The sequence below is a fragment of the Ceratina calcarata genome, unplaced genomic scaffold (assembly GCF_001652005.2).
Source record: "Ceratina calcarata isolate Rehan_Ccalc_2016 unplaced genomic scaffold, ASM165200v1 scaffold514.2, whole genome shotgun sequence".
NCBI classification, from domain to species: Eukaryota; Metazoa; Arthropoda; class Insecta; order Hymenoptera; family Apidae; genus Ceratina; species Ceratina calcarata.
Genome location: NW_017175971.1, coordinates 410,785 through 434,572, shown reverse-complemented (window position 1 = coordinate 434,572; position 23,788 = coordinate 410,785). Strand labels below are relative to the sequence as shown.

At 43.7% G+C, this 23,788-nt stretch overlaps 1 protein-coding gene across 2 annotated transcripts in view; it reads right to left on the bottom strand.

Moving 5' to 3' along the window:
- The window catches only part of LOC108628287 (dipeptidyl peptidase 4 omega), a 165,456-nt gene that overhangs the window by 68,873 nt on the left and 72,795 nt on the right, over window positions 1-23,788 (bottom strand). For both annotated transcript variants that reach the window (XM_018030113.2, XM_018030112.2), the window contains 2 exons: window positions 17,074-17,126; window positions 9,858-10,057 (listed from right to left, as the gene is read on the bottom strand). In XM_018030113.2, coding sequence (XP_017885602.1) covers window positions 9,858-10,057; window positions 17,074-17,126 — 253 coding nt within the window. The remainder of the gene's footprint in view (window positions 1-9,857; window positions 10,058-17,073; window positions 17,127-23,788) is intronic.

The window sequence follows — 23,788 nt, the reverse complement described above, 5'->3', positions numbered from 1 at the left end:
GGGATCGATTTAAACTTGCTTTGACTAACAACCAAATCGACGATTGCAGACGCTTCCGTGTCCAATCACGGAAATAAATGAACGCGATACAAAAGCAATTTAAACAACGAAATAGATTACCCACTGTTTTTAGCTCGCATTAAGAGCTGATCGTTTTCACAGTGTTTCCATTACGAACATACGTATCCCCGGTAACAAAAAATTTTCATTAAAACACGGTAAAACCAAACTAATTAAAAACCCTGCCAAGAGGGAACGTAACACGATCAATTGTGTATATACAATATATTTGTAAGCACCTACATGTACGTTAGCAGACTATGTGGTTTTTATAATCCGGATGTAAACCGGCAGTACAGCAGATAAAAGCATTATTGGCTTCGTCGTGTTTTTCACTGTAAAGGATTTTAATCGTTGAAATTACCTTGGGTTCAACCATTCTGATAGGGTGACGACGCAGTGACCGAGGATCGATCCTCTTTCATTGCACGACATCCACGTTGCGACCAGATTCTCAGGCAACTTTCTCCGTGGAATTGACAGCGCCCGTAACTCCCGGTGAACGCCATACATAATGCCATATACTGCAATGTACCATGCTGGTTCCATTTACTCGTCGATCAGAACCCATTGACCGGATCTTCCCACCCACACCAAGGCGTTCGTACACCGGCCGTGCATGCGTACACAGTACACAGACGGAACGGCGATGACGTCGCGGACACGCCGCGGCGCGCCGGTATCGATAACGTTTCCGGGCGCCGCGCCACGCCACATGCAGGTTAAGTTTCAGCCACGAAAAGTGGCCATTGTGCCAGGCGGGCTATTCGGTATGCACGGAACGTTTGCACTGGATATCCAGCCCGATAGCAACTCTCTGGACGTTGCATAAATGTCCGGAAGATGTTATTGACTGCGGGGATATTGCATGCGAGAGGCGGGACATCGCGGCCCCTGCCCGATTTTGATAGCCCAGCGGTTCTTCGCGGAAACTGAACCGCATATCGATCACCGATTGATCGCCCTCATTGTTCGCGATTATATCTCTGATAAATGTAACTAACAATTACGAAAGATATTTATATCGCTACTTTCATTTACCACATGATGAGTACACGTGAAAGGATGAATAATCGTTTCGAACTCCCTTTGAAAAAGACGTAAAGGGACAACAACTTATCAATTTGATCTGACTCACGCAGCCCATGTAATCAATGCTAGTCTGCGTTCCGCTCCCACGAGCATAGGTCTAATACTTGAAAAAGAGCGAACCCTCGCGATTTCACCCTCTTGGCGTACCATTATCGCCGATTCAAAGACGATCGATTTTTACGCTTCAACAGGATCACATAGAGCAAGCCAGTGAACAACGAGACGAAGGTACCACTCTCTACGTTCTTCGAAAGCTTCGTCACGTCACCGTTCCTGACGTATTCCACCATCATCGTCAGCTATGCAAACACTGATATTGCAGAAATTGCCACGCGAATTAAGTGTAACGACTTGGTATTCCTACTCGAGCTGTTTAGACGACGCTCTTTGTTCATATTTCTTTAGATTTACTCAGGCAGCTACTGTCATACTATAACTAGTGTGTCTCTGAACTGTCCTCGACAACGCGTGGACGATGATTAGTTACCGAATTCCTGCATAGTAGACAGCAGAGGCATATTTCACGCTGAAAGCACGTCGCTGACAAATCTCTTTTTACGTGTACTCTAGCATCGGTGACAGCGGACGGGTAGAATACGTCGGAACCCGATCAGAAATCGGAATCCCGTGGAAAGGAGGTTCCATTAGCGAGAACGGATTTCGAGAAAAGGATTTCTCTGAATCCACGTCGTTCTATTAATGTCACATCCATCGCCGTCGGGGACGGGAGCGGGTAAAAAGAGAAGCGAAAAGAGTCACCTGAGAGGAGGGGGTACGAGGTTCAAGAACAGTCGCAGGACTTGAAAGCGAGGATTTTCGTCTTAGGTCGCTTGTATCGGCGCTATGAAAACCCCCTTCTGCCAATTACACCCGATCCCCTCGCTTTACCCATCGAGGACACAATGAGACTTCCACGATCGAACGTACAAAACGGTCACACGGATCCGAGGATCGGGATTGAATGAACGTTACATGAGATTCCCCTCGTTTTGTACTTCCAATTGAATAACGATAATCCCAGTTACTTGTGCTCACAGTTAATTTAAGAAGCAGCTCCTTAGATATTAAAATGTATATTTCAATCGATTATAATAAAATATAATTTGTTGAAATATAAATAAGTAACGAATTGTGAACATTTAATATAAAATATACCTATTGTTCTCATCCCAATTTTCCAGCAACAATTACTACTATTTGTTTGCCAAAGTTAAGTTAAATTCCCTTCAGCGAGCTGTCGTTTGCTCCGGCACGCCCGGGTCACCGACGACTTATCGCTTTTGTTGATGCAGGACTTATGAAACATAACACCCTTCCTCGTTTAACGAACGATTGACGTTTGTTCCTCCGTTGAGAAGTCAATTCAGTTGTTTTTTTATCATTCAGTTATTTTACCATTAAAGTAGACGTCTTAATTACATGTGCTTCTTAATCATTTATCATCAAAGACCTTAATCACCGGGGAGGATGTACAGGAATATACCAAGATTAAACGTTGCTTGCAATTATATTCATAATACAAAAACCGAGAGCGTGATTGTAGCTGGTTACAAGCTAGTTAATCCGCTGTTGAAGAAATAAGCTCGTGGTACAATTTGCAACATCGCGTTGCCTCAGCGAGCTCGTACTTAAACCGTTGTCGCCGACAACTGACTCGCGAGTTGCTGGTAAATTGCGAAAAGAAACACGCGCCTGAGTAAATTCCATCCAAACAAGGCTGTCACGCGTGCGGACGGGAATGAGGGCCGGGGCAATAATTACCAGCAGCGTCACGTCGCGTCGTCGCGAACGAACCAGGGGAGTTATTAAAAAAAGAAGAAACACCGCCGCGTTCGTCGTAAATATTTCGGGTCCCGTAGCCGAGTGCCAGGCGAAGAAATACAGAGAAAGGACGAGGAGAGCGTGAAAGGAGCGTAGGTGAAAAAGCGGATAAAGAAGAATGTACAGCCCGAGGCTGAATTCGCAGAAACGCGATTAGCGTTGGCCACGGGACAAACAAATATAGACTGTTAGCTAGCAGCCGTTATTTTTCATTTAATGCTTATCGATGTTTCCGGCGCACAGCAAATACCCTGGCAATCGGTTCCGGCCAATTGCGGTCCGCCGCTTTAAACCGATAAAACTGATTCGATTAGAGGAGATGCGAGAGAGTTGACGCTCTATCGATTACAGGCTAACACCTAGCAACCGGTTGCTGCTGGTTATTTAACAAGGGGATGCTAATGTTCCGGTTGTCCAAAGGGAATTCCTGATCAACGATTAACCCCCGCAACGGTCCAGCAGAAATTCAAAGAGAAACATATATATTATCCTCTTCGTTTCTTTCGCTACGAGAGAACTTCTCTCTCGGAACTTATTTCGTTGATTCAACATAAAGGAAATGTGATATCCCGATGAACATTAAGCATGAATAAAACGGAGGTAGCTTCATATTTTGTGCAAAGACAACCGAGCTTTAACGCAAATTCTAATAATACAAAGAAGTAGGTAATAACCATACCGCATTGTGTACACCGAACGTGGCGTTCAAACGGTACACCGTGCAATAAAATTGAGAACGACGCCACCATGAAAAGTAACTGTGGCTGACTGAAAATCTATAAAAGCATCCCGCTGGCAGAAATACGATCGTATAAGATACAAAGAGGAAAGAGCGTAGGTTACACCATTAACGAACTATGTCGAACTGGAGATACCCTGAAGCAAAGGAGTGAACGTTCGCTTTCGCTATCCTAATTTACTGGATATTAAACTGATGAGCGAGGCACATATTATAACGAGCCGGTTCGATCAGAATCCACCGGCAGAAGGAATATAGCTGCGCGTACAGGGCGTATCAGAAACGAAAGAAAAACAAACGGGAGATCGAAGATACACACATGTATCGAGGATTGCTATCGCGTTTCCCGCGTGTACTTCGTGGAAGGTAGAAATTGCGTTGACGTTTATAACGCTACAGCCCCGCTATCCACCCGAGCTGCCCGCGCGCTACCGTTCCACCTTTTCCGCTACAATTTATCCCCGAAATTCTAGATAACGTCGCTCTCCGTTCGCTGCCAGCGCGTACTTCGTGACTCGGTGCACGAGTTTAATATTAGCGTGGCTTGCTCGTCGATTTTTAAGGGCGACCAACTATTTCCTGAAGTTTTATGAACTAGATTTAATCGTTTGACATCGTCTCATACTTTATGCTTCGCAGCAAGAACGAGGTTAACGATTTCCTACAGCCTGGCGGATGAAGGGTTAATTTGTCGTGTGGAATTACGGCGTATCAAAAGATTCTCTATCTTGCTGATTCCGAACGATGCTTCGTAAAGCGTCGAGGTAACCGCGGCTTCAAGAGGTACGGCCCGGGTCTTCAGGCTTACTTCTGCATCTGTTACCTCTGATTAATTACCGTGGAAAGATCGCAGGCTGCGCGGCGCGGCGAGTTGGTCGGAAATTTTCAAGAAATAAACGTGTCCACGAGAGAGCGAGCGCTGTTAGTTCTTCGCGTTCGCGCGAAACAATCTACGTTTTATTCATTTTCTACTAAAGTCGCGTACGGAAAGCGAAAAACAAGAAGAACAAGGTAACTCGTAGCGAAGTTGCGAGAATTGTTATGTCTGACGGGTGGTAATGGCCGCAGACGCCAGTTATGCACCAGTTTGGAACAACCGTTAATAATCGATGGACGAATGCAAGCGTCAAAGCCATTGCATTGGAGAGCCAGGGGTTAGGTTGTTTCTGATTGCACAAGTTATTTGCCATTTTGCGGAGGTTACCCCGCGTAATATTTCCGCACGACATGACGGCAAATTCGAGCGAATGACGAAAGCCCAAATGCAACGTAACTAGTTCAGAGTACTCGGTTAATAAACTTAATTCAACAACGTTCCGGTGTCGCGCTGATTAAAAGCAGGACAGAATAGTGACCGTCGTTTAATTCATTTTACGTTTTAGTATTTAATTTTCAAACTCCATTCCCGTTTAGGTGCGTCTCATCGATTTTCGGTTTTCCTCGACTACCGTTTTTTAATTTAGCAACTGATAATTCTCGGTCGAATCGATCTTGGTTAAACAGAAAGATATTTCCAACTTTTGTCACGTACAGATAACAGAAAGTTGAATAGAGTCTGTACTCGCGGGACTTCTTGAAGATAATGCACACACAACCGTAATAGTTGTCGGGGTATAATCTGGGTTTCCAGCCGGCCAGCTCCCCATTCGTCTCGCGTCGCTAATGAAATATAGTTAACCCTTGTTATAAGCTTATAGCGTTCGCGATCCTCCAATGTACGTATACAAGCTCGGTGTTATATAAATCCGCTCCGTACAAATTTAATACCGACCAGGATCAGAGGGATGCGTGGGCGGTGGCATTCTCCTCTTCGCGTGCCAACACGAGCTGACAAAACATTAAAAGCGAACACCGCTCCGCCGTCTCCATACACATTTCCCAGCACCGTTTTAGAGACACATCAAAGCGCGAGTCCCAATTATGAATTTTGAATGAACTTTCGAGGGGCGGCTCTTGCCACGACGCTGAGAGGAAAAGAAAGAAATTAAAAGGCTCAGCGGTGGACTCTGAAAGGAATAACCCGGAAGAGGCCTAAAGCGACCAACACGAAGGGTTTCTATAGAGCTACCTAATGGAACATCTTTGAAAACTAGCCCAGAGAACCGACCAAGTGCGCGGTACTTCCCGGTAACAATTAATGAATTCGTCTTGCCGAAAAGATCCCCGTGGTCCCTGCCACTAGTCCGACGACAAACATGTTTTTCTTGGAGGTTCTTTGAAAAGCCGGATGTACCTACCTACGGGTGACGATTCATGAACTCCCCCGGGGAATCCTTCAGACAGAACGCCGACCATCTTCCACCCTTTCATCCTCGACAAACATTTTTTCATTAACCTCTAACAAGATTGATATCCTCGGTATTCTTCACGGTGAACGATTTATTCGATCCTTCGTATCATTTTTTACAGAAATGCGGTTGGATTTGCACGCGTAGGTAGACCGGCGTGAACTTTTTATTCGCCGCTTGGGGATCGCGACCGGACGAAAACGATATTTCATAGTCACTTTGCATATGCATTACCCTGGCGATGAATCCCGTCCGGCCGACTGGCAGATTGAGTTTATAGAGGCGGGCGCCGCGAAACAGATAGCTACGCGTAGAGCTACGCTCCTCCGCGGAGGAGCCGGAAATCGATGGACCGCCGGGTACGCCGGGACGGCCGCGGGGCAAGACGGGGGCATAAACGGAAACGGGTTGCCGCGTGTAAATCAGCCTTTATCCTAAATTCTTGCCGACGAAATCCTCCCTGGAGTCGCGCTCCCGGCGACGACTGGATAAAGTATGTCGTCAGCAGGAAAGTCTTCGGCTGACGGGAACAAAATACAGGCTGTTGAAAAGTTCCTGGCACGCCTTTCGTCGACGCTTTGACACTTTATCGACGTCAACCACCCCGCGCCTCCCGCTCTCCAGAGTCGCGACCGCCCGTGTGCAAAACCAGTCAGTCGCACATCGATATGAAACGGTACGTCTTTCCAGGTGACATTTAAAATAGAGATTGCGTTCGACAAACTTCTTCGGAAAAAGTAGACTTCTTTTTATCATGTATACCCAAATTTGGAACGAACTAAGCTAACTGCAGTTTTGCAACTCCACTACTTGCCTCGCCAACTGACTTTTGTTAGACGACCGAACAATGTCTAGAAGATTCGCTTTATAACTCAAATATCTGTGTTCTTCTCTTTGTATAATTTAAAGCAAAACAGTTTCAAAATTTAAATTCTATGTAGTTCAGCACACAATACCTATCTATCATAAATGTTCGCATAAAATATAAAATGCAACTATATGTATGTGCTTTTCTCATCTCCGATTCGACAGACACGCAGTATTTTATCACGTTTATGGGAACCAGGGTGGATCACCGGCAATACCGATCCTACAATCCGTTCATCCGTTCGACGCGACGACACGCGCCGCATCTCGCCGCGCCGGTGCCAAAGACCTCGTCTCTGCTTCGCGAGCGTAAACAAATGGTGAAAATCCTCTAGCGCTAATTCTATCATCGATCCGAATCGAGTTTCCGAATCCGTCGACAATCAGCGAGCAATTAATACAAAACGAAGTTTACATTCATCCCACGCCTTCGTCTAATCGATTTGCGACCGAGGTACGTAGGAGTTAAAGGAGTCTTCCGGATTTCGGGTAACATTAACAACGACTAGGAACGCGAGGTGGAGTGATAGAACAGCGGCCGGGTGCATTTAAATATTTACTCAGCCGAGAATCCTATTGAATTCGCGTCGCGACGAATCAGGCGGAGCCATCGTTGCCACCCTCTACCCAGAGATTCAAGCGTATAAAAGGGTGGAAAAAATGGCCGCCACGCCATTTGAATGGCTGCTTTTTCAGCAGGGATGAATTTATATGTTCTCATCCGTTTAGTTATACGCGATTTACCGAAATATCCAGACGAGGAACTGTTACGCCAGCTAGGAACGAAAGACGGTGGAGAGGAACGGCTGATGAAGGCACAGAAATATGCAAACACGCGCAACGTCACCCTCGAGCATCGGCTGTGTGAATTACAGCTCCGACACATATTATTATTCCTCGGTTCCGGAGGGCAAAAACTCGTCCCGACGCGTACAAAGCCGGCGCGCTCGTCCGCTAAAAAGGGCCAACGAAAAAATATTACGCGCCGACGATGCGACATCGTCGCCGAGCGACTGCGCGCGATAATCGCGATTCGACGAGGGATTTCTCTTTACTCCTTTTTCCGTCTACGCGCCCGCCGCGGTTGTTCTGTTAATTGCACGCGATGTTACGTTTCCGGGAAATGCGACGAGGAACCAACTACATGTATTTTGGTTCGATACAGAGAGATGTGAAACGATATTATTCTGAGGATTAAGAGCGGTTGACGGGTGACAGACAGTCATAGCTATTAATTTCGTGGATGATAATTGATCGATGTGCTAGCTATATTTGAATATCAATTGATCGAATTCGGTCTGCGAACCACCGGGGAGGAGTTATTAAAGAGTGTCGGCCTTATGGGACTTCGTGTCGCACGAAAAACTCTGCAATTTTTTACATCCACTGGAATATATTGCCATCGAAGTAAGGAATAGAAAGCAAAACACTCGTCGGTGTTGAACAGTTGCCATATACGAGAGAAAGGTTCTATGCAATTTCCTTCTAACTCTATCGAAAAATCACTGACTGTGTTTTCAGCCCCACTGGGCCCCATTCGCTGTCCCAACGATTACACGGGCACTTCCATTCTTTAGTAGCATTTCCTCGATGTGCTAACTTAAGCAACATGCATAATTGACAATCCAACTTGGTTATTCAAGATATAAAAGATAATTTTAAATACAGTACATGAGAAATTCATTTGTATAGAATATTATGTGAGAGAGTATATGAATAATGCAATATAATATTTTTGTCGCTGGTGTCTGTTAGACAATTTTAGACACAGTTACATGTAAAATTCATTTGTGTCGAATACTATATGAGAGAGTAGAAGAATAATACAATATAATATTCTTATCGTTAAAATATGCTAGATCATTTGAATATCGGGCGAGAAGCTCCAATTAAAATTCGGCAGTTCGATGGCACGGCAGTAGTTAAAAATAATTAGGTACACAGAGAATCGGGGGATCGCGATCTGCGCAGAATAGAATTGATACCGAGGTCTGGAAATCGCGCGACACGCTGCCCTTTCATTCGAGTATAGCCCGTATAACGCGCCAAACAGGGTCCAGTTTATTTTAAAACACGGAATTCGATATAGGACACGGTGTGTGTGCATGCAACTAGCTCGACGCGATAACGCCGCACCGCTTCCGCTTCGAACTACGTGAATTCAACCGTGTGATGCTCGTTTATTCCAGAAGAACTGCCAGACACCAGTTACCGCCGTCATTAACGGAACCGCGCGGTTACGCGGGTACTCGCTTGTAACCATCCCAATTCCTTACCCATTTCGGATAATTAAACTTTCTTAACGAAATTTAATAATCAAGTACAGAATCGAACTGACTGAATAAATTGCGAGACTGTTAAGAGAATAATGCAGGTTCCTCCGGTATTTTCTTTCTACAAAGTACCGACACTGAGTAAATGACGGAACAACTGATTAATACTAAAAGACTTTGAAACACGGAAACTGAAGTAGTACAGTGAGAATGCTTTGATTCAACATCTAATTATCGTTTGAAGTGTCTGCTGAATCTTTTGGTCGATCTCCAAGTAGTCGCCTGGGGCGTAACTCAGTTCGAGTATAACTCGTATAGGAAGTGGACACAGTGACTCCAAGAAACGGTGCGACACGAAACGGAGTCACAGGGAATTCCCAAGCAGGGATCAAAAAGCAGGGAAACTCGCGGCAGCGAACAGGCGCAAAGAATACGGAAGATAAGAGGGAGAACAAACAACCCGTGTACAAAGCAAAGAATCGAACAGATAGAATTGTTTAACTAAACACTCGCCGCCTGTAAATGTATCTCTCCAAACAAGATACAAGCCCGGACTCAGGCCCTTCTGTTACTTGTGTCTCCCAACGCGATAGAATCCGCATTCGCGTCGAAGTTTCGCTAAATCGATACGAAGGTTGCCGCGTGAACGCATAATGTCCATCGTGAATGATAGGACAGACTCGATAGAGATCGAATTCGGAGATGGAAATTGCTTACCTTCGTATACCCAGTCCGGCACTCCATTATAGATTGTCCCGAAGACTCCGGTGTCCGTGATTTGATAATCGTCGGCAACTTCCGCCTTCGGCCTGTAGTAGATGTTATTCTGATAAACGTAGACCAGAGCGTTGCCCTTCGGAGCCCAAGTTGCCAGTTGCAGGGAAATGGACTCATTCGCCATCAACGAAGTCTCTGACCTGAAAGAAGAGTAAACACTTTATTAACAGGATAAGTTTATAATTTTTCTTTTCTGATCATTTTTGTCAACGCTAATTACTTCAGTTATGTTATAAGTACAAATTTCGTTCTGTGTAAAAGAGACTTCGATACCGAAAATTCCATTATTCCCTGATAATCGTAGATCGTATGTCGGATAGGCTGATTATAATACAATAGTTTGAAGTGCATCCTAATCACGAATTAAATTTACAGTCTAATAATAGGCTTAGTTTAGGTATAGAATAGGCCGCGGGGGGATTAGGACCGAATCAAATCTGGAATAGATCCGGATAGGTCTTCATCCAAATTTACGCTCGGCTTTAAATTCGCTTCGCGCGTTAGATGTACAATTCAAGCTGAACTGTAGTTAACGTCCAAGTTACCTCTGGCCTAATCTGCTGCATCGCCGAACATCGACGAGCCGGATATTGTTAACATTTCCGGAAGCCATGATATTAATCGACAATTCCCGATTAAGAATCACCATAAAAATAATAATAAGAGAATAATAATAAGCTAAAAATAAAAAAAACGAGGGAGTGTCTGAAAAAATTCGTTTTTACTCGACAATAAGAAATATTTCCTCGACAATAAGAAATATTCACTCGTGTTTACTCGACAATAAAAAATATTTCCTGAAGCGCAAATACATTTGATACTATCGAATCCAGTAATAATTTCCAATCAAACGTTGATTCGGTATCGACTCGATTACTATGCAAAATAGTCTTGCATGATGCGACCTTATTCCGGAAGCAGTAAAAAGCAGCTCGGACGTAAACCAAAGCACCATATCCCCATGGATATTGCCGCGTTACAGGAAATGATCCTCATAGAATACCAAGGACGATCGACTAGAATTTCATGTTCCCTCTCGTTCACTCTGTAGACTGCCTCATCTTTTCGATCTCTCGATCCAAGAGCACTTGATTAATATTTATCTGTGCAGATCGTTCCAATCGCTGGCGACTGGTTTAGCTTTTGTTCCAGCAATTCGGATCGTTCGTCTAATTGAATGGGAGGAGTCGCCGATTGCGGAAGGATACATTTCTGAGGGGATGTAGATGGACCTCCTACTTGGTAAACTCTTCTCCGCTCCTCTCTCTTTTTTTTATAGGGGAACCGTGTTTTACGAGAACGCCGTTCGGTGAATCCTCTCGAGGTTTCACCGGCCAAGAGATTCGCCCGCTTTACGTATACCTAAGTTACTAGAATATTCGATACTGAATACCGGCTTCTGGTGCCAGGATTATCGGGACTTGATTAAATCGCTGCGTCGTATTGTCTGCCGAGTGGATTGTTAAACATCATGAAATAAATCTTCAATTATGAACGATAAAATATTGGCATAATAGTGGGGTTTGTGGAGTCAGAATAATTAATCGACTCGTAGCAATCGGTGCGACATTCAGCAGCAAATGGCAATCAATGGTTCACTACCGAAATCCGCAACGATCCTACTACAGCGACAGAAAGTTGGCATAACGTGGATAAAAGAGGGCTTCCACTTTCCTAGTACGTATTCTACGAAATTTGTTCAAATGGCGACATAACTTTCGCGAGAATCGTCTTATCTGACCAATCAAATTGATGGAAAGACTTTTACGTACAGTCGGAGGTATCGTCGGAATTCGTTAATGGCTTTCAAAGGTGAGTATATTTAGGAGTTAACGCGATCGGCCGCGTGTGTGCGCACAGTTGGCACGGTTGAAAGGCTAAGTAATAAAGAAGCTTGAGGGGCAGCGTTACATTATTTCCCTTTTAGAATTGAATCCGCATGCCAAGTAGATATACGTGAGCTGTTGTTAAACTCTTGTGGAAATTAAATGGCGGCTTAAAGAATTTACGGGGCCGCGGTGAGAACTCGAGGAACCACCCTCGCCTTTTTTATTTTTGTTTTCCCTCGCCGTGCCGGAAAAAACTTCCGTCGAATACTTTAGCGAAATTAAACGGGCGCCGATAACCGTAGATATTTTCGAAACTGGCCTCGTTGTTCCTTTCCACGTATCTTCCGTAAAAGAGTTAATCCATAGAAGAAACAAGACCCGAGCAATATTGTTTAATTTATACTGGGATTTCCGCTCGAGGATCAGAGGCTATGCTTTACTATTGTTCTATTCGAAAAAAAACCTGTGAACCTCGCGACAGTAAATCACTCTAAGTGCTTGTTCTTTCTGGAATACCTGATAAACGCATCGATATTTCCAGCTAATCCCCGTACGGATGATAAGTTGCTCCCATTAAACTACAGGCACGGCAACAAGAAAAAGAACTTCTCTAATACTCCACGTTCGTTCCACTGCCACCAAAAAATCAGATGAAAGTAATTAATCAAGTTCGTTGAAATACAATAATATAAATCAGAACAGCCTGATAGAAATGATACTGAACCGACCGCATTTTCTGCTAATACATGTAAAACATCGTATCAGTGGATTAATAATTTTTGAAAACCAGAAGAAGAGAAGCGGAAGCGAGTTATGATAAAAAGAGAAATCTCCAAGCGAGTAGCGGGCCGCAGCTACCGTGGATTTTATAGAATTTATAAAATACACCCTTGGCGAACGGTGCCCGATGGGATAAAGAGGGAGAAAGGGAAATCGATGGAAAGTTTCGCGAGTCTCGGCGGCTGTCGCGATGCCAGAGAGCCTCGGTTCAAAGGGGAACTTCTTCCACGGTGAAACGAGAGAAAGAGAAGTGGGTGGTGGTCGGTCATAAATAAAGGCGCTGGTATTCATGTAGCGTAGAAACCGAGTTTATGGCCGGGACTCTCGTCCTGCTACAAAGTGCGCGCGCGTTCGATCCTTTCGAATCCGGGGACTTTAAAAACCGGGCCACTGCTCGTTGCCCTTAATTGATATCGCGGACGCGACAACGATGGCGAATTAGCAGCGAATCCGGCTCCCATGGATATACACGTGTTTCCTTTTGTATCTATTCACTTTACACGCAACTATAATTTTTACTCAGCCGCGCATGGACTACGTCCCCTGAAATATGCAAAGTCTTTTGTGACGCCGTAGGAGGTTCGCATGCTACCAAAACATTTCAATAATGCATCCAGTGTTTGCAAACTTTGTGTTTGAAGCTTAAGAAATTTGCTCACAGATACCGAGGACAGGAAATATTAAATACCATCAGAATCTATTAAGGGCAAGCTTCAATTTTAAGTAGTACATGCGAGATTTGTTCGTTCTAGTTAACATCGCGATACGCTCAACGAATCTGCTCGGGACGAAACGAAAATTCGTTGCGGGTTCCCGTAGCTACGCGCGGAATAAAAATTGATCGAATTGACATACGTGCGTGCAGCCCGCGTATCGCTCGTAATCAAATTCGTTCAAATGACTTGATTCGGCCGCAGAATGGCTTGATTGGACAAACAAGGGAAGGAAAACGGGAACGAGTCAAAGGCTGACGGAAACCGGCTGGAATTCTTCTCTTCCCAGAAACGATTTCAATGGAATTTTTCAATTGTATCCAGAGAAGAAAAAAGCATGCAAGCCGTAACACTGATGAACGACACTGTGCGTGCTATAAATTCATCGAAATCCAACTAACAAACGATTGCGTGGGCTACCGTTCGACTCGTTAATTGCGAACCAGGAATAATCGATCACAGATCGAATTGAACGCATCCGCAGACCAGATTTTATTGATTCGATACAACGTCATATAACATTCTGTATTTTCCGCGATTCGTTAAAACCATACCGCGGTCGTTATTGTTACGCAAACTATTATTTTCAACATACATTGTAACCGTTACGGTGAAACAACTTCTGTTCACAGCGTGCGACAAAAACCCGCGTAACTGTTTCGTGGTTCATTATTATACGACGGAATCATTCACAGCCAGCGAATAGGATATTACATTCCGACTAGATATTACATAATGTATCCAATAATTTAGGTATGTAACTTCTAAGAGACGCTAGCTTGCGGTGAGGCGGCAAAGTGCGTCATCCGCGCAGGGTGGACATCTTAATTGAATGGTTATATTGGGTCTGCGGTTTGTTTTGCGGTTCTATGGCGATGGAAACTTGCTGAACTTACACTGTTAGTGGAAATGGTAATGCTCTAGTTTACTATTCGATTGTCGTCAAACGCAGCTACCACGTAATCAATAATAATGCTTTACGACGAATGCAAATGTCGCGATGAATACCGTTCAATCTTCGAGCCCTTCTTCCCGAGCGTTCCCTAATTCCCATCAGACGTCACCGGCTGATATCAGGGGGTTAGACAAGGAGGAAAGGTGATCGGCAAATTGAAATCTGGAATTCATATCTGAGGCGACGGCGGCGAATTGCATTCACGATGGCACGTGGAAAATTCACCGGTAGCTTTTAGCAGCCCTTGGAGGGCCGACCCGAGAGAAAAATGTCACCCGCAGGGAAGAGAACACGTCGCGTTCGTTCGTAGTTCTGGTCACGTCACAGGAGTCATTCATGCGCGCAACGCTCACCCCCTCGCGTTCCCCACCGCCACCCGCTTTTTGTTCTTAACTTATCGGCTCTCATTCTATCCGATTTTCCGCGGCCTTTTCCACGTTTTCCCTGACACCGTGGCAATCCTCTGTGTCGCGACCCTCCTTTCCCGGCGATTATCATATTTATGAGACCTGTTTCCGTCGGGAAATCGCGCCACGCTCGAAGATTGTATTTGCACGCCGTTTATCCGATACCTACTATTACCCAGCCGGCGTTACGTTAGCTTCGATTGATCGCCAACGATCGTTGACATTGATCAACGATGCATCGACGTTACTTCGTCAGTAGCGAACTCAGTTGAAATTCATAGATTATATTTATTCACACGGACATGAAACAGATACGATTCAAATTTTCTCTGTGATTCCAATATGAGCTGTCGCATCGTAACGATGGCCACGGGCAGTGCTCAAAAGTTTCGGGTTGTTAGCCCAACTTGCATTTTGGATTCCGAGTTACATGATTCTATAGTGTTGCTCTTCAGACTAGTTCGTAATCTAAATATTAACAACCACTTCAAAGTCCCGCGTTTTCCCATATGCTTCACGAGTCGACGACGTGTGAATTTTGAATGCGAAGGAGAACATGATATCGCAACATTTACGATGATTTGTTAAAAGTACAGCTCGCAGCTTTTTACAGGACGAAGTTAATAGTCGTGGCACGTTTTTGATCAGGCAAGGGACAAAGCCCATCTCTGGACCAGCAATTACGACTCGATAATTTCGAAACTCCGACATTCTTCCTTCCCTTTAATTCTTGGCCACTTTCGCGTCGACAATTTCCCCGCGACAATTGGAGCAGCCGATGTCAAAGAAACGGAGACCAGCCACCGCGTCTCTTTGTTCCACAGCCCTAATTGCGATCATTTGTAAGGCTACGGTTACCGGTGTATGATGTCCATCCTTGTTCCCTCTTTTCTCCGGTCGAGTAAAAATTGTCTTAGTCCCTCGCAACGGCGTTCACAGTTTAAAAGCATTAAGAGACACGAAACTCGAGACGAACTTTCGCCCGTGCTATACATTTATTCTTGATATTTAACGTGGGGATGGTGAAAGAGTTTGTAGAAGCAACGCAAATTTAGCGCGACTTTTTATGGATTTTAGAAGTTCCAACTTGGACTAATCCCTTGCGCTAAAAGCTCCTCGAAAAGTCTAAGAAACAGCTATAACCCTGGGCCGCGCCTCAAACAACAGTAGCTAACGGTAGTTAGGGAACTATAATGCTAGCTGCATACGCGATTCTAATCCCAGTTATAGCAACGGGTATAGGCGCATCGATAACCGTAACCAGTCGGTTAATACCGCTCGCGTGTATTCAAGGTAAGACTGCATAAGAATAATTGTGGTCTTCTACTTCCGGATTCAACGTGCTACCGTATTTATACGCAGAGTTTATCCGTGGGTCAAAGTTATTCGAGTTGCAGTCGACTCACGCGTGCTGCTCGCGTTTCACCGAGCAAAAGTCATTAAAGAATAACCGGACGTGGATCGTGCGTAAAACGGTCCTGATGTTTCCCCTAACACCGGGATGGACGGATTTCCGGGTCGAAAGGTGAGCCTGAGGGGCGAAATAACTCTCGGGTTTCGAAAGGACCAAACTTCAGAACGTGCTGGCGGGAACGGCCAAAAAGTTCTGCACATTTTTAGGACCGTTTTCAAACTACGCTCGGATACGCTAAAAAAAAACTGCCCCCTCTAAAAATATTGATTGTTACGTTTCCGCAGGAACTTTCGTGCGGGACTTTATGGGAAGACTTTCACAGATTTTTAGGTTTAACGACGGCAATGACCTGACGCCAAATAAAACTATTCACGATCATTCAGCGAACACGTCAAGGTTTTAATTATACTATTATATTATATTGAACGAGTGGGGTTAAAGACTATTTTACGGGATTATTTACCGTGGCGCATACGTTATATTACATCAGTTTAATGATACTCCGAACCGTATCCGAACTCCCAACAATTCCCGCAACGTGCTTAACCCAGAAACACAATCCCGCAGAATACAACTTCCGTGCCATTTCCTCCGCAAACCCCGAATTGAGAACCTCTTTATAACCGGCAGCGAGGAGGGCGCAGAACAGACGAAATTCGTGGCGGACGAACGAGCGCGATTAAGCCGGTGGCAAAGAGGGTGGAAACGAATTCGAGGCGAGCAGCGTCGGCTCTAATCGTAATATAAGCACTCTTAAACGGCGAATTAACGTCCGGAGAAGATCCACGGCACGGGGCGAAGTTCCAGAGGGGTTGCTGGGAAAGGAAGCGTCGCGTTCTCGCGGTCGTAAGACGAAGGGCTAGCGCGGGCAGGAGGGCTGGTCGGTAAGGGAAATACCCGCGGCTCGTAATTTGCACGCCGGCAGGCTTTTCCAGCCGGCGCGGCGCGACGCCACGGTGAGTGCGAAGATTAAAATGCAAATCTAAAAGTGGCGCGCGGAATAAGTTTGAGATACGATTAGCCTAAATGGCCCGCGGCCGTACGGCTCGTTTACTTACAAGGTCTCCAGGTTCACGATCCTGTAGTGGGCCAGGTACGTGTGTCGATAGAGCTGCAACAGAAAGAAGAGGAACGGAAAATGTTTATTAGCCGAGTCTGCCGGGGCAAGTTGCCCGGGAAATTGGACGCCGCAGCGCTTTAAGGGTTTAAATAAACGCCGCCGGGGCTTATCGCGACGTTGTTGTTGTTGTTGCTGCTGTTGTTATTTACTCGTCTGCTCCCGTCTTTCTCTCTTCGGTTACTTTTTTCGCGTCCTTTTTCTCGTCCCGCTAGGTTTAATATTGCATACCCGGTGCAAATCCCGTTTGAGAGATCGTGCGGCTGAATTTTAGTGAGTCTCGGTTGGTTTAGATTCCGGACGAAGTGAAATTGAAGTAACAGAAAGGTTTTTAAAAGAAACGAGAGATGAGATTTAGGAGGATGCGAATCAACGTACATCTGATGTCGATATTTGTTCAATTGTGGATCGTAACGTCGATATGAATTGAATTATGTATTATATAGAGAACATTCTTACATTAAACAAAATGACAATCTGGGAACAAGGATGTTAAATTTTGAGGATAATCTAATTATCGCAAGGCGGACATGAAAGAGAACCAAGCTGTCCTCTCGAAGTGACATTATCGGATCATAAACTATTCATCGACGGAGGCCCAATACGGTACCCGAAACTGTGCTAAAATTTATCGATATGGCCGCGAGGAAATAAAACGGCTTGGCGTCGGCTAGGCACTACCTACGACCGTGTGCCTCGTAACAATGTGGAATGAAAATAAAATCACGTCGGATCGTAATTTTTATTCCAACACTAAAACTACGAGCTACGATACGTTCCGCTTCTTACTGCGTATCCCTCGCGAGGTATGAATTTTGTATCAAATCATACCAGTTCGAAAGAACCGTCTGGAGTGTCTGCGGTCTGGAAATAATAGGCGACCCGGTTGCGCGCATAATTTTTATTTCAATGCGTAAAAGAGAGTACGTTCAACCCGGTCGTAACGATCTTTTTACTACCAGAAAATCGAAAACCAGTTGTTTTCGAAACGCGAATGAAAACAAGAAAGAGCCCTTATGAATGTATGCGCAAAGTAACATAGAAATGCACAAAGAAACATATTATGAGAAAGAAATATAAAAAAGAATGATACAGATTTCTTTCATTATTTTCTGTGACTCCCTGACATACGAGCCATTTTATTTTTAATCATGGATTTAATGAAGAATGGTTCAGCAACACAACGAGTGGAATTAAAATTGCACGGAGGGAATAAAAGCGAGAGAGCAGATGCGTCGTAACGAGGTATCGAGATTGCCACCGTTCCTGGCTTATCTACGCGAACGTAAGCGGTTATGGCACTTGCGCGTTCTTCCCTTATGTTTCATAGCTCGTATGGAAACCCCTTATCGCGGTCGTTATAATTCTTCTCTGTCTCACCGGAAATTCGAATGCAGCCTTCGTATCGACTTCTCCCACGACACGATGCAATAATGGCCGACGCGGTTATTTCCTTTACAACTTTTTCGCGAAAGCTTCTCGAATCGCGTGACGTGTTCGTCTAAACGGCGAATTTTCACGTTTATGAACAGTAAAAGCAGTCAAAACCTATCCGTTCTTAAATCACAAAATTAAAATAAAATTATTACAGGTGAAACGATATTATCTCAAGCAGCAACAGCTACGGAAAAGAGCAATGAATTAAACGGGCGAAAGGAATTTCCTAAAGGAGATATCGATTGACTCTCAGTTCTTTATTTTTTTATAAAAACCGATCAAGACGAAGGGCAGTCGGATTCCGCCAATAAATAACTCGATCCGGTGTTCATAGGCTACGCGATACCATCAAACATAACATCGACAGGATCCAGCGATACGAAAGAATTCATGAGGCTCTTCGCCTTCATGATGGAACGCTCCTCTGCCTCCGTTAAACCACTGGACGGGATCTCGTGCATCATACGATCCTGATAAAGCGTAACTGTTACACAAACGCGCCGCACAATAACGGTTGATTATCGAGCACGCGAACCCATGTTCCTATCGAACAATTCCCACTTTCCCTTGTCGTGTCGCCTACCAGTCTATCAAACGGTTAACCTTCCCTAGTTTTATTCCGCTCGTTGGTGGCTGACATTTAAATCGCACCCGTGTTCAACATCGCCTCAATTTTTATACTTGAAACCGTCGTGGAGATCGCATGACGCGATAGAAACCGTAAAATGGGAATAGCTTACTTAGCTGATATAAGGCAAGTGTGAAAGTCGTAAAAAGACTGTTCATAGCGTACGATGCTTGAATAAAATTTATTTATGCGTGCACAGCTCGAAGCAATTAATTAAAAAAAGATACAGATTTCTTCGTTCGAAGAAAGGATTGGATTTTGATTCAACCTCCCGTGAAAATTGTTGCTGTAATTCATTCTATAGGAGTGGATGCACACGATTTTATATGGTGAATTGTAACTTCGTGAGATGAAGGATTCCAGCAAAGAAAGGATCAGCCTATTTCATATGTGTAAATATATGTATTTTCATCAACGCGTCTTGACGATAACGGCAATCCATATTTATTCGCAGCTGCGTGTCTTTTAATAGAAGAATACAGGCATCGGAGAAATAAAAAGTATGAACGATTAATCGCGTGGAGTTAATTAATCGGTGCTTTGGGTTCGTGAATGGCACGGTAACGATTAACCGATAGAATTTCAGGTGACGCCACCTCGAAAGAGATGCGATTCATCGGAAAATATTTTTGCGACGAATTTTTCAGCAACGAAAATTGATTTATAGGTCAAAGATAATGGCCACACGTGCAACCGACAGCAGAGATTAAAGCTTCGCGCCGCGGTATTTGGTTTCGAATTTTTCCCTAACAAATCTATACTTGCCACAACAATTTTATACATTCCTTCTTTTCCCCTCGCGAAAATTTCCTGCCCGAAACATTTTAACGACAAAATGATAACACCTCGGATTCGACGAATTTTTAAGTGACGTCGAGCTTGCGGTTCCAACGACTCAGGATTATACAGTCCTGGCAGCAACGACACACACAGGGAGACTCTTCGCGAGACTATTCGCCACTTTGCTACTTCGATCTTCTAATTAATCCCCACTACCAAAATGAGAAACTTCCATTTTATTGGACGGTCTAGCCACTCCTGCGGCTTCGACTTGCGCGATTCAATTTAGAAGTCGCGTCCTGTCTTGACAAATTGCAAATCTTGTTACCCTCGTAGTAAAACGATTCGCAAATATATAGGCATGCACGACAACGACTCGGCAACTATGCCTTGCATTTCAGATTTCGTAATTGTTCTCTGCAAATCTCATGATATATAAACATTTATCAATTAACAGAAAATTTATTCCAATATCTGTTCGCAAATTGTGCGATATTCACCGTAATAAAGAGTTGATTTGGAATTATTCGCACAGTTCTAGGGGCAACGGGGTAATTACGATTCCTGTTCGCAATTTTATCGTTTGCCGAACCGACGACGGTGCCGGGTTGCGAGTAATTTTGCACTTCCCGACCGCAGTTTTGCAATTCAACCCCGGTAATACGACCGGCTTAATTTTGACTCTCCAGTTCGTTTCCCGACTTCGAATTTCGATTTCCTACCCTGATTAAAAGGCGACGCCTTTTAATTTGAGACCGGCAATCCCGATTGTCGCCATTTTTTAATTAAACCCGACACGCGACGAGAATCTGTTATTAGCTTAATCGACCGGCAACTAATTAAATAACAGATTCACAATACCATGCTGATTTGTAGGTATATTTTGAACGCACTTATTCCATCGGTTGTTGTTGCTTTCGGTATAGAGTAACATGTAATTATGGAATTATAGAGAATACCGACGATTCATTGCTCCCGGCAAACATCAAATTTCTATCAGAGAAACATTCTGATAATTATTTATTAATATAATATTCGCGGAAATATATATTTGATATCAATTAATGACGTATGTTATCATTGGGTCATGATTCGAGAGTGAAAAGAAGAGTACAATGAAATTGTATTGTATATTAATCAATTCCAAATTATTAATTTGATACCTATCGGTAATTGGAGATTTACAATAAACACGATATAAATAAATTGAATAAAAATTCTTCTTTCCTCTTGTTACTTTCTCAACGAAAATCCGGATAAATCGTTGTAAGCAGTAAGAGTAAGAAAGGCGATTTCCTCGATTATCGTTAACGATTATTGCTTCGTTTGCCCGTCATTATCGTGGTCCATATTCGCCATTGAGACCTCGAAGACAAAAGGAAGAATGCTTCGCAAGTGTCGTACCGTGAATATGACCATACCCGAAAGCGAGAATCACCGCGTAATGGAGAAGGCGTCATTAAAAAACGCACGCTGTTCGCTCGCCTCCAATAGAAACGTCCATGGTCAACGATAAAACAGTAACATTTGATACAAGGACACTTATGCTTGGCAGCGTGGATTCTTCCTGAACGCGTCGGCCTGACGTCTCCGAAGTAAACGCGAAATTTGCGGAAATCCCAATAAGGACGAAGGGAACGTTGCGACGCGAAACGATGAGGACGAATGTGCAGCACAAAGCTGGGTGGTTCGGATGCGACCCGTAGAGCTTTACACCGTTCGTAATAATTAAATGGATTTGCTGTCGTATTTGAGCCACGTTGAAACGTGTAGAGAGATTACTAGGTAAACCGGTTATGAATTCTTCAAAAGAAACAAATGTACCAGAGAAAAACTCTGGTTCGGGCGTAGCGTGGAAACTTTTCTCGTTTCATCCGCGCATCCCTCGTGCATCCAAACGACATTTAATATTAAGATTCCATTTGAGGAAAGTCGGAACGTGCAACGAGTAAAAAGGATCCATGGCTCTTCGACAATATACAAAGACTTCGAGATGATGTACGAAGAACAATTAGCTACTTTTAATAATAACGTGCACGTTGACGCTGGCCAGTCGCGCGAAGGAGTTGAGAAGTTTCCCCGGAACGGTGACCCGTTTATTATATTTATCAGAGTTTTTCCTCGCGATCTATAAAGCGATTAAAAGTTTCAGCTCGTCGATTTTCCGGAATCGCCGCGCCCTCGTCGTTCCTTTCCGAGCTCGATATTGGCCGCGATTGTTTACGAACTAATCGCGGAAACGATTCCACCGGACGAAACAATTTCGCGAAATCGAATCTATCGCGGTTGACGTAACTTTGATTGATTAATGGATGATATCCACGCGAAAAACGGAAAAGTTACGAACAATAAAATGTGAAACGTTAAAATGGTGAATAATTGGAGAGCGCCGGAGAATATTGAATGACACAAGACTCTACTGCGGTCACCCATAAGTTTCATTCTTCCCACGAATTTCCGTTCCAGCTTCATCTTTTAAAAAGACGGGAATGCACAAACAAATTGTTAACAAACAGTCTTAACTGTGGTTCATTTCATTTCAATGGAGTCATGGTTATGCACTCACAAATATTCGTTGATAAGATATAAGAGCTCGCTGCCTATTAAGCAGAGCACAAAAAGCGAAAGAGATCGGTTTTCCGCAGTAAAAATTAATTATACATTATTGTTGGACGTTATATTATACGCGCAAGAAATCCCTTTTATCAGTATCTACGTTCGCGCGATAGTACGAGAGAAACAATCTGATAAGTTTTTAACCGAAATACGTTAAACACAGGATTTCGACAATGACAACGATATTATCTTCCGCATTTAGTAAAATAAAATAGGGGAGCCGTAGAGAGAGAGTGAATATCGAATATCCAGAACTAATAAAAAAAATACTGGTGTGCTTCTGTTATCTGTATCAATTATTCGTTCGGTTGCACGGTTGCTAAAGCAGCGAAATTACAAGTATTAAAATCCGTGGAAAAACCGGAGGCAATTTAGCTGACGTCCCTGAAAAATTCTCGTTATCAATAATCCATGAAAATGGCGCCGGGAACAACTACTGCCGCTCGAAACAATAAACCGGAATGCGGAACAGGTGAAAATATATTATACACGTGTGATAAGAACTATTCGAAATAAATGGTTGATCATCAGATCAATTGTGCTCTATCAAACAATACTTTATCAATACTAAATTAATAGATGTATAATCCATCTTTCAATTATGGATATATCCATTGTTCGCTCTCATGCGCCTCTGTAGAATATTTCCGGCATTGAACGGTCAATCATGAAACAGCGAAAGCAACGAGGGGGGAAGAAGTAGATGGGAGTCTATAAAGCCGCGAAAAATTTCATTCCTTCGTGGACTCGTTCTCGTTATCAACGGACCATTGAAACGGCAGAACGCCGGATAAACGAGAGAACGGTGCGCGATGAAAAATAATCGTTGAAATCGACTATGCCGCTGCTGGCTTCACGCGGGAATTAAATCTTACCTTTCGCTTCCGGATGGCGAACTACCGAACAGAAATAGAAAACGTGTTTCGATATAACCGCGAACACGATCTTCCTACGTAACTCATCATTGTTACTTTCCTCGATAGTAATTGAAATTAAGGATGTATAGGCTATATACTTAAACGATGCTATGTTGAATTTGTTATTATAGATTCCTGCTACTATTAAAAAACTCCCTGTAAAATTTTAAATTAATTCACGGATTTTTTGAAAAATTACAGTGACTTAAAATTTGCATGTACTCTTATGGTAATCACTTTTTCCGTAGGTAGTAGCAGTACCTATAACATTCATTTGA